Genomic DNA, 20,658 nt, shown 5'->3' with positions numbered 1-20,658 from the left:
TCAGAATTACTTCATTGAAAGGAGAATTATTGCGAAGAGTCAGTTTACTTTTACTAGAAAGAAAAAGGAAATGAATAGAAACAATCTCTGTTTACATCCTCTCAGGGCAGTTGTCAGGTCGGTCCAGGAACCCTCCGTCCATCACAAACTTCAGGACTTGCTCATTGGACAAGCCCTGGTAAGGCTGCTCCGCTAGAGTGCTGATTTCCCACAGCACGACCCCAAACGACCTGCAAACAGGCCACACAAACATGACTAAAGGTTTGTTTTCAGGACGGCGTCGGTGCGGGGTCCGAGGCGTGACGTACCAGCAGTCAGAGTGGGCGGTGAACACGCCGTCTTTCAGAGACTCTGGAGCCATCCACCTGACAGGAAGCAGGCCCTTTCCTCCTTTGCGGTAGTAGTCTGTCTCGTAAATATCCCGCGTCATTCCGAAGTCTGTGTGGGAGCAAATAACAAGTCAGCATCCAGGAAAATCCTCTCACGCTCACTGGGCCGACAGTGGGAAAATCACGGAAAATAAAACCAGCACGGACCTCCGATCTTGACGGTGAAGTCCTCTGCCACCATGCAGTTCCTGGCCGCCAGGTCTCTGTGCACAAACTTCTTGGCGTTGAGGTAGGCCATGCCGTCTGCGATCTCTGCTGCCATCTGGAGCATGTCTTTCAGAGTGGGCGGTGGGGACCCCGATGGATTGTTCTAGAAAGACATAAAACAACAAACGTCTTCATGTTTTATACAGAATTATTCCTTTCAATCAGTCTGTTTGTAATCCCAACAGGCCGAGGGAATATTTTCTCTTTACTGGTAATAAAAATGGTGATGTGGAGGTGGGAGGATGAACAAACCTCTGAGTCTGGCCTCAGATTCCGCAGGTAGCTCTTCAGGTCACCATGAGTCATCAGCTCCATCACCACCAGCGTGGGCTGACCTTTGGACACGACTCCAAGCAGACGAACCTAAAAACACATTAAAAATATTACAAACGAGCATACAAATAACTACTGTAATTTTTAAACACTTGTTATTTATTATTTGGACTCATTTTTATTAGGGGTGCTTTCACCGTAAATGTCAGTAAAGGTAAACTATAATGCTTCCTTAAACACATTAGTTTAGGTCTTTGGGCAATACTAAACATGTCCTTTACATTTTTGGAACAAAATCCTTTTTAGATGATGACATTTTGGTCTGCTCAATTCTGCCTATTTGGAGCTCCTTTCAGAATGAGCCATTTTTAGGTCTCTTGTCACTTTATATGCAAATAAGCTGCTGCTGGCCCACAACTCAATGTCTACATTCACACATGAAAATGGCTGCAATTATACAACCATTCACCTTTGAAAAGCAGAAGTAGAGCCTCCTGCACAACCAACAAGAATACAGGAAGTGGTTTCTGGATGGGATGTTAGCAACACTTGTTTTTTCCAGCAGCCATTGTACAGCACACACAGCGGTAAAACCAGCTGACCAAACGTGCTGGAGCTCTGCTTGGGTTGCTAAGTGACAGATGGAATTCCATTGAGGTTGCTAGGTGACAGGCAGTGCTGATCTATGAAACGGCTCATTTTACAGAGACTTCAAGTGTGAAATTTGCATTTAAATGTTTAAATTTAACCAGATATTATCTAACACATCCAATTGAATAAATATTGTTACATTCTATATCTAGAGGGTTGGAAAAACACAAAATATATAAAAACAGACAGTAGCTTGCATCTTATTCATTGACTACAAGTACATTAAATATAAATATTTTCCCGGATCTGCGTGAGAGTCTTTACTATGCAGATAAGTTGCAACATTTACAAACTATTGCTCAATGTGGACTATCTCTCCTCCTCCCCAGGTAAATAATAAAACTCCTCCTCTGCATCCCAACACGGTTTTGCTTTTAGCCGACAGCGCGGACGCGTGGCGGCTTAATTGCTGCTCCACAGGTTGTCTAATGAAATAGTAATGGCAGGCACTGTCGCTCACAGAGTGTGAACATTTGCTTTGGAGTCTAGCTGCGTGTCAATATGGCAGCTTCAGCACAACAAGCAAGTCATGACTCCGTGAGTCACATGTGCTCATGCTGCTTTCAGCAACATGACAAAAAGCTGTGAGTCAGCAAGCTGCCTCAGCACGCCGGACGCTGATGGCTTTCGCCCGTACCACGTGGTGACAGCTGAAGGCCTTCATGACCGAAGCTTCGTTCAGGAACTCGATCCTCTCCCTGAGGCTGGCCGATTCGTTGACGGTTTTGACAGCGACGTGCGTCTCCGGTTCTCCTTTGACGATGTCCTGAGCGATTCCTTCGTACACCATGCCAAAGGAGCCCTGACCCAGCTCCCGGAGCAGCGTGATCTTCTCCCGGGGAACCTCCCACTCGTCAGGAACATACACTAAACAAAAAACAAGACAGATGGCTGCAGGAACCCTTCACAGATCTTTTTTACTTCTTCTTTACGGTGCCAACATACTTAGAAAAAAACAAAACAGGGTACATGCTGGACTTACTGTCATTGGCACTGAAATATTCAGGATTTGGTGAGGTGATGAGATCTCCTAATGGACCCTCAGTTTGCCTGTAACACAAGAACAGAAAGCATGTGAGACGCTGCTAGTGGAGCTGCAGCTAATGATTATTTAAGTAATTGATTACTCTGACAATCGATTCATTGGATAAAAAAAATTGGCACATTCAGCAGATTACTCAATTAACCAATTAGTCTTTTTGATATAACATGTATTAAAAGATGCAGATAAGCAAATAATTAAATTCTTCCTAAATGACAACACAAACATTTTCATCATTTGTTGCAAAGGATGCAACTTCAGTTAAAAAAAATAATACTTGTACCATCAACATGTGAAAACTCCAGTTCATTCTGCTTTATTTAATATCAGTAGAGTGCAGGGCCTTACAAAACCTCTGAGGTCTTCACAGAACACCATCAAAATAAAAATAAACATCACACTTGAAAAACATGCATGATTTTTCTTCCACTTTACAATTTCGGCTACAGCAAAAATCCTAATAAATCTCTTGAGGTTTGTTAGAGATGATGGAACGTTGACTGGGACAAAGTTTAATTAAATTTTTACCTTTTCTTGAAGACATAAAAGGCGATGACTCCCACAAGCATCAGCAAGATGGAGGAGACGATCGGAGCGGAAACAATCAAAGCTATACCTGTATCAGCTGCAGGAAGACAGAAGACGATGAGTACGAAAATGTATCACTCTGAAAGTCAATCTAGCAAACGCTGAATCGCATTATGAAGAAAAGAGAACATTAAATAACTAGAAAAGCTGGATATAATCTTGTCTTACGGCTGGGCATGAAGAAGTATGTGGTTTCTGTAAAAGATCCGTTTCCAGCCAACGACGTGGCCCGGACGACCACGCTGTAGTTCCCAGGCTGTAGCAGGGTGAGCTTGGTGCCACCGAACTTCTCGTAGCTCAGCCGTGACACACAAATTGAGTGGGGCTGGAGAAAATAGTGAAAAAGTATGAGTTTGCTTAACAAATAATGAGAGATAAGGTCATTGGAAAGAAACACTGGATAAAAATTAAGAATGTCAAACTCTGATGTAATATTTTTTTAGTAAAAGACTCAAACAAAAATTTTGGTCGGATTCTGTGTTCAGGTAGATTTTTTAAGGAAGGAAATAAATCTACGTTTAAATGGAAGAGAGAAACACCCGATACAGATGGAAATGCAGTCGCATAAAGCTGCCTTTCAGCCAAAATGACCCACAGCATTTCAGAAAAAACAAAAAAGGCTTCTTGCATTATTTTGTGGATTTACAGATATGTAAATTACAATTAATGATGCATGATGCCTTAACTTATGAATTTCATCTTTAAAAGCTTTGACAAGACACTAGATTAATTTATTGTGCATTGCCCCTGCACTCAAACCTTCAAAGTATTTATGCTACAAAATGAATGAATTAGCTTACAAAATAACAGCTAAACATAATCACTGCTTGTTTCATTTTAAAAAATGTTAACAATATAATAATGATGCATGAACAATAAAATATCTTTAAATCTGTGTTTTGCTTCAGGCAACCACAAAGGAACAACCTGGTTAATTAATTAGAGCCTTAAAACATGCTCTAAAAAGTATTTTTTAATAAATTATAGTTTAGTATGTTTAGGCTGCATGTCTGTGACTTGACTGCTTCCTCTGCAGTGCAGATGTCGTTTGAGATGCTGCATTTGAAACCTTCTTCCTGCTTCTGTCACTTTGGCAACAGAGCTGTTGTTAATGCTGGCTTTTACTCACGTTTGCAGCAAGGAAACAGCCAGAGCCAAACGCGCACACTGTCACAGATGTGCACCTATCTATCAGAACCAGAATCCAATTTTCATATGAAGTGCACACAAAAGTCACTTTCTTTTTCCTTTCCATTGACAAAATGATGGATGGATAAATAGAATGGGATAAAGCCTATTAAGAGAAATATTTCTCAGTGTTTTTAGATTTTTGGTGTGGTGACCATGTTTGTAAATCTCTATCTGCTGCCGAGGTTTACCTCTGTGTCTCCAACCTTGCGGTAGAACACCTCATAAAGGATGATGAGGCCGTTAGGCGATGGAGGCTCGTGCCATTTCACAAGCACATGGGGAGGTTCTTCATTCACAATCTCATGGGTCACCGGTCCCGGGATGTCGTCTGCTTTTACTGGACATTAGGAACAGCATCTCAATGGAGGTAACTCCATCTCAAACATCAATATATTCTATGGTCTTAGTTTTAAGTTTGAGAAACAAACAGATCAGTGGTAGCTTTTAAATATCTATTCAACTTGTAAAGATTTATGAATTGATATATGAGAGGGTCCTTACGCTCTGGCATGGTCCGGGCGCTGACGTAGGTGGCCATGCTGCAGCGGCTGGGGTCAGTGGGATGGTTGCAGGCTATGATCTCTATCTTATAGCTGGTGAAGTGCTGCAGGTTGGATATGACTGTTGACTCCCTTCCAAACACATTTTCCACCACCTGAGCAGAAATAAGGAGAGACAATAAGTTTGACTGCAGGAATAGATGCCGTGAAAATAATAAAGCGGGTTTCACACTGCGTTATCAAACATCTGAAAACAAACAAAGCACTGAATCAGAAGTTTACCCGTGAAACAGAACAATTTTTTTGAAACCTTGGATACCTTATCATCCTTCTCCTCTTCCTTGTATGAGGCAGTGGTGGTCTGCAGACTGGACATTGTGGAATAAAAGTGTGTGGACCCAATGGGCTCAGGATTCTCCACAGAGCGTCGTGGACGACTTTGTCTGGGGAAACAGGGCAAGGAGTCGTTACAAAAGCAAAGAATCTTGACCTCGAACTGGGTTTTCACAGGAATTGGTCTGACGTCATGACTTTAAAATGATAAACTCCCTCTGGCCTCGTTCAAGGCGCCAGCAGCCATTTGCCGCATGTGACGGCACTGAGAGAAGCTTCCTTCACCTCCAGCGCCTCTAATTATCTGGCAAAATCCACACGTGTTGTCAACTCTTGCAAAAACGAGTAAACAGATTAAAAACATCTCTAGTGGAAAAGAAAGGAAAATGTTGAGATTTGTTTTCTTTTAATCAAAATAACTGGTGTCACACTTATTGGCAGGCCTGCTGTCAAATCAAATCAGTCTCTAGTCAACAGAGAAATACTTTCTACAATAACACGACGGTGGAACGGAGAGCGATTTTTGTGCTTCTGTAGATCAGGGTTCTCCAAACTGAGGCCCGGGGCCCATATCCAGCTCTCAGAATGATTTAGTTTGAAGTAAAAACTTTATTCATATTCCATCACACAGTAGAATTGAACAACTACTTTGCTGTTTTTTTGTTTCCTGAAAAGTTTCATTCAATGATGAACAGATTCACAGCATCCTTCATTCTCCAATAAGCTCACTGTGCAGAGATAAATATGGGCCTACAGGACAGTGGCTAAAATAAATAGGCCTATCACCATGGAAACAAGTTGTGATTTATTAATTAGAAATTGCTCAAAACTCTGATCAATATAACAAAATCTTACTTTTAAAAATGCTTCTGTAGTGTTTATTTTTTAAGAAAAATCTGTATTTTATAAAAACAATTATTTCTTAAAATAATTGTTATTCTTTTTCACAGAATAAATCTTAAAGGTTTGATTTCTTTCCCAATGTGAGGTAGCATTTGGTTTAAGGCATTTTTATAAAAGGCGCCAATAAATCTTGTGGAGGACATTGTATTTGTCAAAGCACCGAAATAAACTTTTCCTAACTTAAAAAAAATTTACAGAATTCATGTTTAATCACAGCAGCGGTCGCCATGTTGATGCTTAACTCCTGCCGAGTTGATTCTCAGTCAGGTGGAAGAAAAACACCCATGTCTCCCTCTGGTTGATGGACTTAGGGAGCACGAGGATTGTTGTTTGTACCAAGAGCTCAACCCGTCCAGAGAAATGAGTGTGCGAAGCAGAGTGTTTGTGTGTTTCCAAATGGCAGTTCGCATGATTGCACCTCTGACTGGCATAAATGAAAATGGGCACAGTAATCAGTCCCTTGGGGAACTGTGTGAAGTGTGTGTGTGTGTTTCAGGGGGAAGGAAGGGTCAGATACTCAGCACCTCCCACCTCAGGCCCCCCATAAATTGTTGCCCTGCACAAAAACAAGCGTCTAAGAAAACCCACAGACAGAAAGATGTGAGCTGCTTCGAGATGAACGTCACGGTTTGTGGGATGAAAAGTTTGCTGAAAATGTTGTAAACTGTGAGGTAGCTGATTAGTGTGTGAAAATGGAGGCTAAAATAGTTTGGTGTTTTTTTGACTTGACTCCTCTACTAAGCTTACTTTACAGTAAGTTATCAAAGGTGATTTTTTAAAATTAATTTATTGTATTTAGTTTTGTTCTTGCTTTTTAATCACACTATTTTCTTGCTTGCATTTTTTTTCTTGCTATTTTTTGTTGCTCAGGGTTCACATTCAATCTTGAAATTTCAGGAATTTAGATGTTTTTCAGGTCAGGATAAATAAAAAGATGAGAAACTGGAAAAGTATTGGTATCTCCATTCTTTATTCCAGATTTTCTTCCTGGCTCCATCCTTCAGAGGGTCTTTTTGTTTTTTCTTTATTTACTCTCTCTTGTTTCTGTCATTTTTTCCTGTCCTGCCTCTCTTTTCCCTTTTCTTCTTTTTCCCTTTCTCCTTTGTGTCCTTTCCTTCTCTTTTTTCATCACTTTCTGCCTCCTGACTATGTCTCTTGTTGAATATTTTCTTTTTATCCTTTCTAGTGTCATTCATTCGTTGCTTGTCTCTCTGTGACTTTCAAGATTTTGTAATGAAAATGTAAAAATTGATCAGGCATTTTAGGGTTTTTATATCATAAAAATGGGTAAAATCATCTGGAAATGTGACTCTGGAAAAGACTTAGCAAGACGCAAGTTGTGAATTGGTGCTATATAAATAAACTGAACTGACTGCCAATCTGGGACAACTCACTTGCTCTCAAAGACTACATTATGGAGGTAATCCTCAAAGGTCTTGCGGTACGCTATCTCCTTCTGCTGCTTCTCAATCTCCATTTTCGTCTTTGGGCAAGTGCAGCACCCGCCCCCCGAGTTGGGCTCTTCTGTTCGGTTCCACTTCTGCTCGTCTTCGCTGTCGAGGTGGGTCGGGGTGCGGGATGGCAGCTTCATTCCTGGGGAGGATGGAGCAGTGTGAGGTGAAGCCAGGAGAAAGGGGAGCAGCCGATGGTTTCAGTTTTTACTAACCTTGCAGGCAGTAGTCAAACTTGTAGAGGTCACTGTCCTCCTCCTGCTTGTGACAGATGACCCGGTAGTGGGTGATGTTGCCATTGGGACTGGTGGGAGGCTTCCACTTCAAGATGATCTGAGATGAGGAGTTCGAGGACGAGATGGGGTCCAGAGGTCCAGAGGGCTCTGAAGGAGGCAAAAGACGACATTTAGCCAAAACTGTAAAATAAGGCACGGTGCAGCCTTGAACTAGAACTGCTTGATAGACTTGAATGGATGCAAACAGAAATGTACAAACAGGAATGACAACAGGGTTATGCAGCTTCCAGAGATACATTGGCATCTTTACAGACACCAATGTTCTCTCTGTTTCATTCGAATATTCTCATCCGACACACATTAAACAGTGAGAGGTTTTACTGTTACTGATTTGCCAGAAGAGAAGGAAGAAATAAGAATGCAATAAAGAAACACCGCATGCAGTTCCAAGTTTAAACAAGCAAAACATGTGTGAATTATTTTCAGGAGAGGAAACTATGCAGTCAGGAGCAGAATTGTGATTCTGGTTTTATTACAATAAGTTAAGCTAAACGGTTCTGTCAATGATGAGATCTGGACCCAGTTGACAAAACAAATATTTTTACATGTCATCTAAGCAGTTTAAAAATCTAAAACGAACATCAGGGTCAGTACTACTTACTTGAGGCGTTCGTGCGAACATAGATGATGTCACTCTTGGCTCCATGAACCTGATGCTCGTCAGACGCAGACAGCTGGGTTCTAACCATGATGGCGTACTGGGTCCAGGGTTTCAACGACCGGATGAGGTAGCCTGGATCTTCCTGGTTGGCGCGGGGCGGTGGGTCAACGTCAGCAATCACCCAGCTGTTTGAGCCACACGCGTCCTGTCCGTCGAACTCCGTCACATTCTTGTACGGGCTGCGTTTGGCATTAAAATGAAAAGTCAGTAAGAAGATTCAAGAAAAAAAAAAAAAAAGAACAAATGCACAATAACTATGACATCATAAATATAACAATGCCTGTAATAAAAAAACAAAACAAAAAAACATGCAGTTCGGGATATAAAAACCTCTCACTTACGCTTCTTTGTAGAGAACCATAAACCCCAGCAGGTCTCTGTAGTCCGATGGCCAAAACGTATTCCACTTCAGGATGATCATGTTGTACCTGACCTTGACAGAAGTGAAGTTCAGCAGCTGCATCTCACCTACACAACAAAGGAGTCAGGGGTCAACATATTTGTATAACTAGCTTAAAATACACGTCACAGATACCTTTACTCTCTTAAAGTTTGATAAGACAAAGTTTTATCCAAAACATCAACAAAGGCGTTAATTCTTTAAAAACATTTTAAGACATTAAATTTACAAACTTGATGTTATTGAGATGTTATCGACCTACACAAAGTGGTGCATATTTAGGTGGGTGGAAAAGGACGAATGGTTTTCAATATTTTTTTATTCAAAAATGTTTACTGAGTCAGACATGAGGACTCTTACAGGATGCTTGGTCTCCGTTGGTGCGAGCTGCGATGTCATTCTTCTGGTTGCGCTCCTTGGTTCCCGTTATCTCCTCCAGCTTTCTGATTTCCGACATGCAAAGCTTAGAGTTGAAGTGGAAGAACGTGCGACCTCGCTCGATCGTCAGGTTGTGCTTGGACCAATCCCACAGCTGGCGGAGGTTCTGGTTGTCAAGCGCGTAAAAGGCGTAGCTACTAATGGAGGAACGCAGAGATAAGCAGTTAACGGATTCATCCTAGCATAAAACCAGTATGAGACGAGGGGTGGAAGAAGGAGCGCTTACTCTGCTTCAAGTTGCTCTCCCTTAACGGTATGTAGCTTTCGCAGGAAGGAGAGGGAGACCAATGCGTAGGCTCTGCGAATACTCAGGTAACCTTTGATGACCTCAATCTGTCCAAGGCTAGCCTCCAGCTCGGCCGCTATGTTAGCTGTAAGCAGGAAGACAGTGGAGTTTGCAGAGACGATTATACAAAATAAAAAATGAGGCGGTGGGTAAACTGCTTACTTCCTCCTCGGATCTTGATGACCATGTTGCCCTCAATGACGGTGCATCCTCTTAACGCCTGGGCCGAAGTTACAGAGTCAATCGTTTTATTTCCCTGGCATGCTTTAGGACAGGGGCCCGCACAAGGTTCACAGGTCAGCCTAAACAAACACAAAAACTGAGATTAAACCAAACCAGGACAGTGCATAAATTTCAAATCTATTGTTTCCTTATATTCTTGTTTGCTTGTTGTTTTTTTAAATGAATAATCCTAGTTTAGCAATGAAAGGTGGCTTGGTAGGAGGATCCTCAATTTTGTTGTGCCTTCAGATATAATGACAATATATTCAATTCTACTCTATTCTAACATACAATGAGTGTCCTAGAGCTCCAAATGCACAGAAAATGTCCAAATTGACAAAGTATGATTCAGATTTTCTTTAAGGGTTATCAGAGTAACAATATCAATCCACAGCACACTTGTTGTTAAATGTAAAAAAAACATGCATCAGTTTTCTTTTACTTCACAATCATTGTGTACTTTGTCTTACTGAACCATATCAAACCAAGGAAAATATATAAAATTTGAGGTTGCAATATGCCAAAAGTTGAATCTAGGTGGTGATTGCAAATCAAATTAATTTGGAGCTCAAATGACAACCAGCTTCTGTCTGCTGGTTGCAAAACTCTGCTCACAATTCAGAAGTGAATGTTTCTCTCCGGTAATCAGATAACACCCATAATGAGCCCATAAACTCAGATTATACCCGCTCTCGCTCACTTCTGCACCTCCTTGATGTTTATTTGGACCGAGGCGACCGACATGAATGATCAAAGAGAGCGTAATCACTGACAAACCCAAACAAACACCGCCGCAGATCCCAAAGGGGCTCTCGCCTGTTGCTTTGTCTCTCTGTTCACCCGGTGACGTCCTCTGCCTGCACATGTGCACTTCTGCACGAAATCACAAACGCAGGCAGGATTTCACAGCACGAAGAAGCCTTGATAGCGCCTTTTAGGAAATTCATTGACAAACAAGCTTCAAAAACCCCTTGAGAGATTTCTAAAGAGCTTAATCCATCTTTTTGTTCCTTTTACAGACTACAGCTTTCAAGGCCAAAGAGCTTCGCTTGAAAATGACTTTAAAATGTGTGGAGAAAAGCTGCATTTATAGTTCAGAAAGATAATGATTAACCTTTTGACAGAAAGGTACAAATACTGACAATACAACTGTGAGAAATCCTAAAAAACAAACTCATATCTTTTGTTCCAGTAACAGATGTACACTGACAACATCTATATAATGAAACATGGATTTCCATGGCAACAACAGTGCCAATGACATCACAAGATTGTAATTGATCAGTTGGCATCAGTGGATGGACATGGATGGACCTATTGGTCCATCCATGTTTAAAAATGTTTGTAAGTAAGGTTTAAAACAAATTTGCAATTATTGGAGAATAATTCAATCCAGGTTTGACTTCTTGTTTTGATGCCAGTATTGTTAAAGATTATGGGATGTATGTTTCTATATAAAAGTGTTGTTAAAAAAATGCCTCATGTGATGTCGCTGGAGGGAGGCGGGATTAAAATTTCGCTTTGGGATGCTGTTTTAACTTCTTTTTTTTTACTACTAAACAGCATTTGAAAAGAAAAAAAAATGATGGCATGTTGGTCTATAGTTGACAAACCACATATAAAGTTATTGTGTAAAATTCTGGCTGGCAGCTTTAACAAGTTCAGATCAGGCAGAAGGTCATGCAGTCACCTTTCCTAAAGCCCTTGCACATGGGGATACAAGCTTACAAAGGATGCTGTTGTTTGTTGAGGCAAACATATAAGCTATGCACAAAGTGACGTTTGAAATCTCTTCATGCTTTAAATTCAAGGACCCCCTCTTCATGCTAATGGTATTTAGAACAAAGATATGGAAACCTCCCAGTTTCAGTCCCGACGATCTTTGTTTACAGTTTATCGAACGCTTGAGAATTCCTACCAATTAAAGACCAACTAAATGTTCCTCGCTTTATGATTTTTGAGCGAGCGAAAACACGGTAACAAGACAACAAACAATGAATAATAGGAAAAAATTCAAGGAGTTGTCTTTCTCCGTCTCCCACACATGGAGAAAAAAAAAAACATATACTCTGCCTCTCCAGCGTAACGCTCTAGTTGCAGCGCAGAAAAGGGAGAATGTTTTGGGCTGTTGTACCAAAAACACAGACACGCAGGCAGACAGGCCGGGGCTCCGAGGGCAACTCTTAAAGGGACAGTGTTTATCTGAACCCTGTGACTCGGACTCCGGGGTCTGCTGGAACCATCTAGACCAGAGGCCTGCAGCTGACGCTCAGGTTTTGGTTTCGGCCCAACCCTGACAGAACCACACCAAATGTGGGACTGCGTGCTCGCTGTCACGTTGTCCAAAAAAAGATGAGCAAACTCCTTTCCCATAGCAGACAGAAGCAGATGCTTTCTGAGAGCAGCAGATGTGGCTAAACGCAGTTTGGAAGAGAATCACTAGTTGAAATGAATTTAACATCATCAAACAGATTGGAGCAAATTTCCAAAGGTGTACAGTATGACATTATAAAGCTTAATGTCTGTTAATGTGTGATATCTTGAGGAATGTTACTGATTTGTGAAATGAAGAGATTAAGACTGGGAGCTGGACTGCGATATCCAGTAATGAACATTTTTCATGCCTGTAATGAAGGTTTTCATTACTTATATAAAAACACCTAAAAGGGGTTGAATGATGAGACAAATGCAAGTTGAAGTATTTTATTGTTTGTGTTTTGTCCAGTGGCACCTCAGCTGGAACTGATGGTGTCCTGTTAAAATAAAACAAACAAATGGATGGGTTTTGTAACTGTCTGAAATACACTAAAATGTTTGTAGAAATGGCTTACCTCTGTCTCTTCCTCTGCAGGGTGTTCAGGCTAAAAGATTCCCCGGGGGCCTGAACACCTTATAAAGGTTCCGGAAGAGACCAAAGGCAGATGGAAGAGGGGGAGCGATGAAACTATGTATTTTAGAAGTGTAATGATTGGATTTATATTTATAGAAAGGTATTTTAGAAATGAAATGGCAGCTTAAAAATGAAGAGTGTTGTTATGATTATGTTGAAGATTTAGTTGTTTTATCAAGATTGTCTGTATATAGGTATTTTGTCCTACCACATTAAGTCGCATGTTTCTTGGTGGGGTTGTTAATGGGAGCAGCCAGGGACTATAAAAACCTGTATGTTGGCCACATTGCAGGTTAGTTTGGTGTGGCTGCTGCTAAGACCCATGGCCATTGCATTCAGGATTGTCTCCATGTTAAATGTTGGAAAATAAACACCTGGTTGGTCTGCACTATTTCTCTGCCTCAAGACTCCTCTGTAAACCCGCCGCTAAGGGCCATCCTAACAATGCCCAAATTTTATAGTTTTCCAGACTAAAGTCAGCAGAGTTCTCAGTTCACGTTTGATTTATTTCCATGAATTAAAAGGTTTCATTCATTCATTCATGGATGGACGGATGGATGGATGCACGGACGGACGGATAAACAGATGGGTGAAGCAGAGGTGGATAGAGAATCCAAAACTTGTACTCAAGTAAGAATAGAATTACTTAGACATATTTTTACTCAAGTAAAATTAAAAAGTAACAATCTGTGAAATTTCTCATAAAAGTATTAAGTAAAAAGGCAACCCCATTATTGATTAACCGAACAAAACATTTAAAAGACAGAATAAAATATACAAGTATATTTTTTAAAGATTAAAATTAAAATAATTAATATAAATTGCATAATTATAAAATAACAAAATCACACAAAAGAAACATTTTTCCAAATCAGTTTTCAATATAAAACTTCACTTTAACAAAAACTGCAGTGTTTGTCTGTGTCTGGTTAATTTTTGGTTAAAACAAGTTTGTTCTTCATACAGTGAAGTCATTCACATGGAGTATCCAGAAATTTTACTCAAGTAAAAGTAGCGATACTTCAGACTAACCTTACTCAAGTAAAAATAATAAAAATACTTGTAAAAGTAAATTTTTTTAGTCCTTGTTACTACCCAACTCTGTGGTGGACAACACAAAAAAACAGAAACTGAGCATCTAAGTGAAACATCCAGTCGACCCTCACTGGATCATTACAGCAGTTGTGGTTTTAAGCTGCCGTAGACCTTCATGAATACAATGTAAGTAAATAAAATATCCTGTAACCATCCAATTTTGTGACTGTGTCTGTAGCTTGTGAGAAGCTACGCATCTGTGATGACGTTAGTTCTTGTTTTAACCAAACACACATCGGCCGCGATGTTGCAACACGGTCCTGATGGAAAAGTCTTGTTTATCACATGGTATCTACGGGCAGACATGTAAACGCAAACTCTGCTGTGGAAAACTTTCAGACCCTTCATGGGATCAGTTTCTGATCCAACCACCAGCACCAAAAGGTGAGCTTTAAGGTTCAAAGTCAGCAGCATCACAACACTGGCAAACATTTATCCAGAGCAGGATGGGGGTATAAAAGAGAAGAACGTTTCCCACAGAGCCGTGTTATCACGGCCATCATGTGCTGAAACTCTACTTCCTGTCGCTCTACTGAATGTCAGTGTTGCATTCAACACTTAATTACAACTTAAATATGAACAGGAAAAATTAGATTTTCCCATATTGTGGTCCAGGTCTTGGACATATTACAAATATGAGTAGAAATCATGCATAAGGTTTCTCAGGATGCTGTTCTTGGTAACATCCATTTAATATACCATACCATACCATACCAGCTTTATTTATAAAGCACTTTAAAACAACCACAGTTGATACAAAGTGCTGTACAATCCAAAAACACAACAAAATGAAAATAATTTTAATTAAAAGTAGTTTGATCAATATTCTCCACCCAGCCCGGATTATGGAGCACTACGGCATTTCTCACCATCCTGGTGAATCGTAGCTTCATATTTCTGTGTCACCACATGACTATAGTTCCTTACAGTTACTGCATCAGTGGGGTCAAAATACCAATAGGTAGCGGTAAGAGTTTCCTTCAGCTTAATGCTAGGAAAATGACAACCATCTTTGTTTTCAGTACAAAGTGAGAGATTTCCACTTACTTCACCTCAATGAGCACAAGCCATAAAGAAACCTGGGTGTTGTTATACTGTAACTCAATTTTACAATTCACATAAAGTCTGTTGCTAAATCCATATAAGTCCAGAATAAAGGCTTTTCAGTGAAAACTGAAAAATAGGTGCATGCTTGTATTATTTTATTTTAATCATGCTTTATCCTATGATTGTTTTTCTCCTTTTCAATGCAACTGTTTTTCCTTGTAGTTGCTTGATTTTAATTTAAAGCACTTTAAATTATATTCTGTGTAAATAGTCAAACCAATCAATTAAAAAAGAAAAACACCAATTATAGTGTCTGCTTTGCTTTGAGAAACAGTGAAGCAGGGAAAACTCTTATTAATTTCGTTCTTCACAGCTGATGTGTTGACAGAGAGATACAAATGCTGACAAAACAACTGTAAGAAATCCTAAAAAACAAACTCATATCTCTTTTTTTACAGTAACAGATGTACACTGACAACATCTATTTAATGAAACATGGATTTCCATGGCAACAACAGTCTCAATGACATCACAAGATTGTAACTGATCAGTTGGCATCAATAAACTGATCAGTTTATTGATCAGTTTATCAATAAACTGATCCATCATTATGGATTGATGATGACAAAATCACAATATTTTGGGGGAAAACCAAAACCATTAAGAAAGGATTCATAAATGACAAACTGAGGTTTAAAAAAATGTGCAAATAGTGAAAAATAAATCAATCCAGGTTTGACTTGTGTTAGTTTTTAAGTGGTCTTAATGCCAGCACTGCATTGTCTTAATGTCACTCTGCAGCCCTGGCTGTGAGGCTCTACTCTCCCTCTTATGGAGGACTTGGGCTCTGACCTTTAAGACGCAGAGGTCATCTTTCTCAGTGTACAGTTTGGTGAGTGATACTCACAAAAAACACACATCCGCTGCATCTAATCCGTATTTACAACGTTAGTGAAGACTTTATCTGAAAAATATATGCAAAAAACATCAGCGCAAACCACACTGAAAAATAAGAATGGCATCAATAAATCTTGTCAGAGAGCTGCAGACCAAGAGGCTTCGTGAAACACAAACCTGTCCCCGTCTTTTCGTATTGATCTCAGGTTGTCGTCTTTAGTTGGTGTGACTGTCGCGTCTTACAATAGCTCACATTAATGATTTAGTCACATGAATATTTCATTCCTCCTGCTGGAAAGTATGTTATACTCGTTGCTCAAGCGTCATGCATGCGTTTAGTGAGCATGTAAACAGGAGTGGTTTCCAAAACACATACTTGGCTTCTAAACAAACACGCATCTCCCTGGTTTAGCAAGAGCCAGTGAGGCTAAATAAGCATGACAGGGATTTTCCTTTGCAACAAGTAAGAATGCTCCTGATTATTGGAATGCAGATCAAACGGTGAGCTCAAAAGAAGCAGGTATAGGATGATGATTTTTTTAGAGTGATTTTGCATCGGTGATGTCAAGTAGTAGGATAAAGGCCTCGTTATGTGGCTCTTTATCAGTTCCTTCAATTTTCCACCTCTCTGGTATATTCTACTCCCGTCATCTTAAGCACAGACATAATCTTTTCCGGTAGGATAAAAAGTGTTTATGACCCTTTAAACTGATTTTTCAAATCACTATGATAAACCATGCCATACAAAACAACCATATGAAACATCCAATCACACTAAATAAACAGCTTCTTGACAGATTATTAAAGCAGGTTCCGTTTGACAACACAAGTGTCCTTCCACCAGGAAGTAAGTAATGTTAAACTCCTCATACACAATAAACTACCTGAACAGGATATAACATTGCATGAACACGTTTATAAAATGACAGCTGATTGTTCTTTAAAATAAAATTTTAATAATATATCCAGTTTGCATTTTGAGTCATAAACAGCACAGAGACTGTTTACCAGGATAAATTGCCTTCTTGTTACATCAGACGTGTCCTTATTAATTAAATGGCAAATAATTGAATTAGGACTTAATTAGCCTTTGTAACCATTAAAATATACTGGAAACTATGAGAACGAAATGGGCTTATTTGAGAACTTTGATATAAAGTAATGACTAGAAACTCCATATTGGGTGCTTCCAGTTCAATATTAGTTTGTTAGGTCAAATGGTATAACGTTTAGTTTGTGACTTGTAAAATTGAACTTTTTGCTGCAATCTGAATGCTATGAGCCATATTCTTTGATACAAAACCAAAGATGGCAAGTTAGTTGTATGCAATGAAAAATTGCAGATTGACATTCACTATATCAATAACCCTACTGCAGAAGCCCTTCACATTTTTAAGCCTAAAAGATTGATTTCACTGATGAGCGAACAAATGACAAAAAGTGGAGAAATAAATTAAAATTCCCCGAAGGAGGAGAAGAATCAGCCGCATTCTTTACTCAGATAATAGATCTCTCTACTCAACAACGCCCTTGTACGTCTGTGTACAAATGTAATTGTGCTCACTAACCACCACACATTTGTTTCTCTTTTGTTGATGGTGACCTTCGAGACGTGTTTGCATGTGAGCTTTTGGTGAGCCAGACTTACGTAGTGGAGTTGCTGCTGTATCCAGAAGGACACTCCTGAATGCAGGCCCCGTTGTGGATGACGTACTCATGGCAGTTGGCATCCAGGTTTTTAGATTTCTTACACTGGTTGTGAAGGTCCTGCAAGACAAAAAAATAAATAAATAAATAAATCAGTCCACCTAATCTATTTTGGTGGCTAAAAAGACTTTCTATTACACTGAATTAATTAAAATGGCTTCTGATCCCAGAAAAAAATGTGTCGAGTCTTAGTTTTCCCCCAAAATATGGATGTGGTCTCATCTTGTTCTTGTTCATCATCATTCCTCCCAGCAGCTGCTCCCCAATAAAATCAATGTTTACATCCGTGCTGGCGTTAGCACAGTTATTACACAGTTTTTTGTTTGTGTTGTTTTTTGTTTTTTTTTGTTGTTGTTTTTTTTTACACATTTTTAATAAGATTTCTGCTGTCTTTGTATACTGACTGTAAAATGTCTGCTGTGTTTTTTAAAGTCCAAAACAAATCCATGTTATTGACATTTTATAAACGTCATCTCACTCAGTTGTACATCCTTTGGATTGTAAGTACAATATTTATATTCTAATAACTGCACAGTATTTTTATGTTATAATCTTGTACAGTATGTTGTTATTGATATAAGTGTTGTTATTTTTAATCTTGATTTTTATGCATTTTCTAAAACTTTTGGAACTTCTGTGTTTAACCTGTATGTATCAGATCCTCTGTTTCCTATTCTATACTATTCTGTTCTGTCCTAGGAAATTTAGAAAATTAATATATACTTTCATCCCTACTTGTTAAATCTTTTTGGTATAATGACATTTATTGATTAGACAATTATTAAAGCCAGATTAGAGCAAATAAAACACTTTGCATCTGACTCCAGAAGGTCATCTTCAGAGCTGTCTGACACAAAAGTGATACCTTGTAAAAATCAACAACACAAAGGTGGTATGAAACACTATAAAATTTGTAAAAATCTGAATTGTTTTTAAAGTTTCCAGCTATGACAACGTACATCAGAAGTCCTACAAAGCGAAAGCAATAAAACACTACCTGCTTTAAACTACTTCACAGAACCCCACTTCAGACAAATCAGAATACCTCAGTAATGGGATTTGGTGACAGAAATCTCAGCTGCTACAAACCTGGCAGAAAGAGAAGCTGACACAGCGCCAGCCTTGAAAGACGTAGTATCCAGGAGGGCATTTGTCCACGCAGATGTTTCCATGCCGGAGGTTCCTGCAGGCCACACAGCTGGTGGCGTTCCCCGGCTCCGAGCAGCCACCCAGGCACTGATCGTGGCAGCACTGGCCCTGACGGCTGCATGCGCCATTTTTACAGTTATCGCATGCTGCGGAAAAGCAGAAGAGGAAGAAGTTGGTTAATATCAAGCCACACAGGCAGAACAGACCTACAACACTTTTATTGTAGTGTGAGGAAACTGAGTGAAAACATTTTTTGCATTTGTGCACAAATACACAAGCTCAGTTTAAAGCTCACCTCTCAGAAATGCCACAGACATTACTGCTGCAGTGATTGATATTAAGCTCCAATGAAAGCTCTCATTAGCCTGTATTTACATATCTACCCACACTAACAGAACCTCACTACCTAAACAGGACTTCAGTGTAAAGCAACGCTCCCTACAGGGGTAAAAAACATCACAGATAGATTAATGTGGTTTAAATTAAATTGCTCTGAAGCTCACAAGTTCAGTACCAGCACTAATCAGAGATCAAAAACAAAAGCAGAAATGCTGCAGCTGTAAAGACCTTCAAAGATTTAACCGCACAAACACCGCTGCTGTTCTGACATCCGCGGAGAGATTTAGTGACCACAGTTTACAGTCGGCAGGTCAACAGCAGCAGCTGCAGCGCCATGGAAACAACCTGAACGGCTGAAAGCCTGAAGATTATGTGTTGCTAGCTAATGGCAGCTTTCATTTCACCATTTGGTCAGAGAGACTGATTGTCAAAACGATCTGCCAGGCCTGATGTGTGTGGAGTGTCCATCTCCTCCGGGAGGAAACTGAACTTCAAAAGGAAGATTTTTTATTTTAATTTTTTTTAAATGAACCACAAAGAAAAGTTGCATGCAAGCAGATGTATAGTGAGACATAAATTTGAAATGCAAAAAAACCTTTAACAGTTAACAATCTGAAAATTGTGGGGTGAATTTGTACTCAGACCTCATCTGTCCTTTCCTTGCACAGCCACTCGTCACGTTAGTTATAGCTGCTGGTATTTTAGAGTAGATTTTTTGTTCTTCTTTGCATAAAAAGAAAAAAAAAACTGAAGATCCTTTTCACACAAGTGAATGTGAAGAGCAACGTTCAATTCTCAGTTGTCAAGATTGTGAAATTGATTTGGACTTAGCCTGGGCCATTTTAACATGAGTACATGGACTGATCTAAATCAATCCATTGTAGTTGTGGATGGATTGCCCCAGGTTTATCTCCATGTCCTTGGGGATTTTCTTTAATTTTTCCATTTTCCCAGCAATACTCACAGCTTTAACTGAAGTTACATTCAGGGAAAATGTTCATCTGGCCTTGCAAATGTGTATTTCTAATTTAACGCAGTTATATCCATCACCATAATGACAGAATTAATCCCGTTTGGATCACAACATAGGCCATGTTCAAGGTTTTACTGTCAAAGGCCAATAAACTTTAATTTTGTAATGCTTAACACTGGAGTTGGAAGATATTTTAAATACCGAAAATAAAAACAACAACCAAAAGCGATAAATGAAACGTGGAAAAAATCCCCACTGACATCATAATTAAAATAAAATGGATTATGAAGTCCCCTTCAAAAAATAATCATTAGATATTAATGAGCTCATTTTAATTTATCATACAATTACTTGATTGATTCTCCTGCCGCCAATTTTGATATGAAGAAACAACAGAACCAGAGTGTCTCAGAAAACAGATCCGGGTCAAACAGCAATAAAAAGTCATCTTAATCTGTTAAATAAAATACTTTTATAATTTAGTCAAAAATTATAGTACCACCGACAAAGAGCTGAAAATTGCAGCAGCAGCCACTGTTTGTGAGGACTTAGCCTCATCCATTTATTACCAAAGACATGGTTAGGACCCCCTCTTTCTGCTTGGAAGGCTGCCCATTGTACTGCCTGGGTAAAGAAGCAAACGGGGTTGCTGCAGGCAGGGGGGCAGGGAGTTGGTGGGATAATAAGGGTGAAAAAGAGCAGCAATGAGTAGAGGGAAAACCACACTATG

The 20,658-nt window shown here is 39.5% G+C and overlaps 1 protein-coding gene across 1 annotated transcript in view; it reads right to left on the bottom strand.

The window, feature by feature from the left end:
- The window catches only part of insrb (insulin receptor b), an 81,436-nt gene that overhangs the window by 7,471 nt on the left and 53,307 nt on the right, over positions 1 to 20,658 (bottom strand). The window contains exons 3-22 of the mRNA XM_044129397.1: positions 18,557 to 18,762; positions 17,409 to 17,527; positions 9,772 to 9,911; positions 9,550 to 9,694; positions 9,246 to 9,460; positions 8,827 to 8,953; positions 8,426 to 8,664; positions 7,744 to 7,911; positions 7,472 to 7,670; positions 5,161 to 5,284; positions 4,843 to 4,996; positions 4,530 to 4,678; positions 3,319 to 3,475; positions 3,091 to 3,187; positions 2,503 to 2,570; positions 2,158 to 2,387; positions 849 to 959; positions 537 to 699; positions 309 to 438; positions 96 to 230 (exon numbers count right to left, since the gene is read on the bottom strand). Coding sequence (XP_043985332.1) covers positions 96 to 230; positions 309 to 438; positions 537 to 699; positions 849 to 959; positions 2,158 to 2,387; positions 2,503 to 2,570; positions 3,091 to 3,187; positions 3,319 to 3,475; positions 4,530 to 4,678; positions 4,843 to 4,996; positions 5,161 to 5,284; positions 7,472 to 7,670; positions 7,744 to 7,911; positions 8,426 to 8,664; positions 8,827 to 8,953; positions 9,246 to 9,460; positions 9,550 to 9,694; positions 9,772 to 9,911; positions 17,409 to 17,527; positions 18,557 to 18,762 — 3,076 coding nt within the window. The remainder of the gene's footprint in view (positions 1 to 95; positions 231 to 308; positions 439 to 536; positions 700 to 848; positions 960 to 2,157; positions 2,388 to 2,502; positions 2,571 to 3,090; positions 3,188 to 3,318; positions 3,476 to 4,529; positions 4,679 to 4,842; positions 4,997 to 5,160; positions 5,285 to 7,471; positions 7,671 to 7,743; positions 7,912 to 8,425; positions 8,665 to 8,826; positions 8,954 to 9,245; positions 9,461 to 9,549; positions 9,695 to 9,771; positions 9,912 to 17,408; positions 17,528 to 18,556; positions 18,763 to 20,658) is intronic.

Source organism: Gambusia affinis, linkage group LG10, assembly GCF_019740435.1.
Source record: "Gambusia affinis linkage group LG10, SWU_Gaff_1.0, whole genome shotgun sequence".
NCBI lineage: Eukaryota > Metazoa > Chordata > Actinopteri > Cyprinodontiformes > Poeciliidae > Gambusia > Gambusia affinis.
Note: the sequence above shows the minus strand (reverse complement) of the source record. Positions and strands in the feature narration are given on the sequence as shown.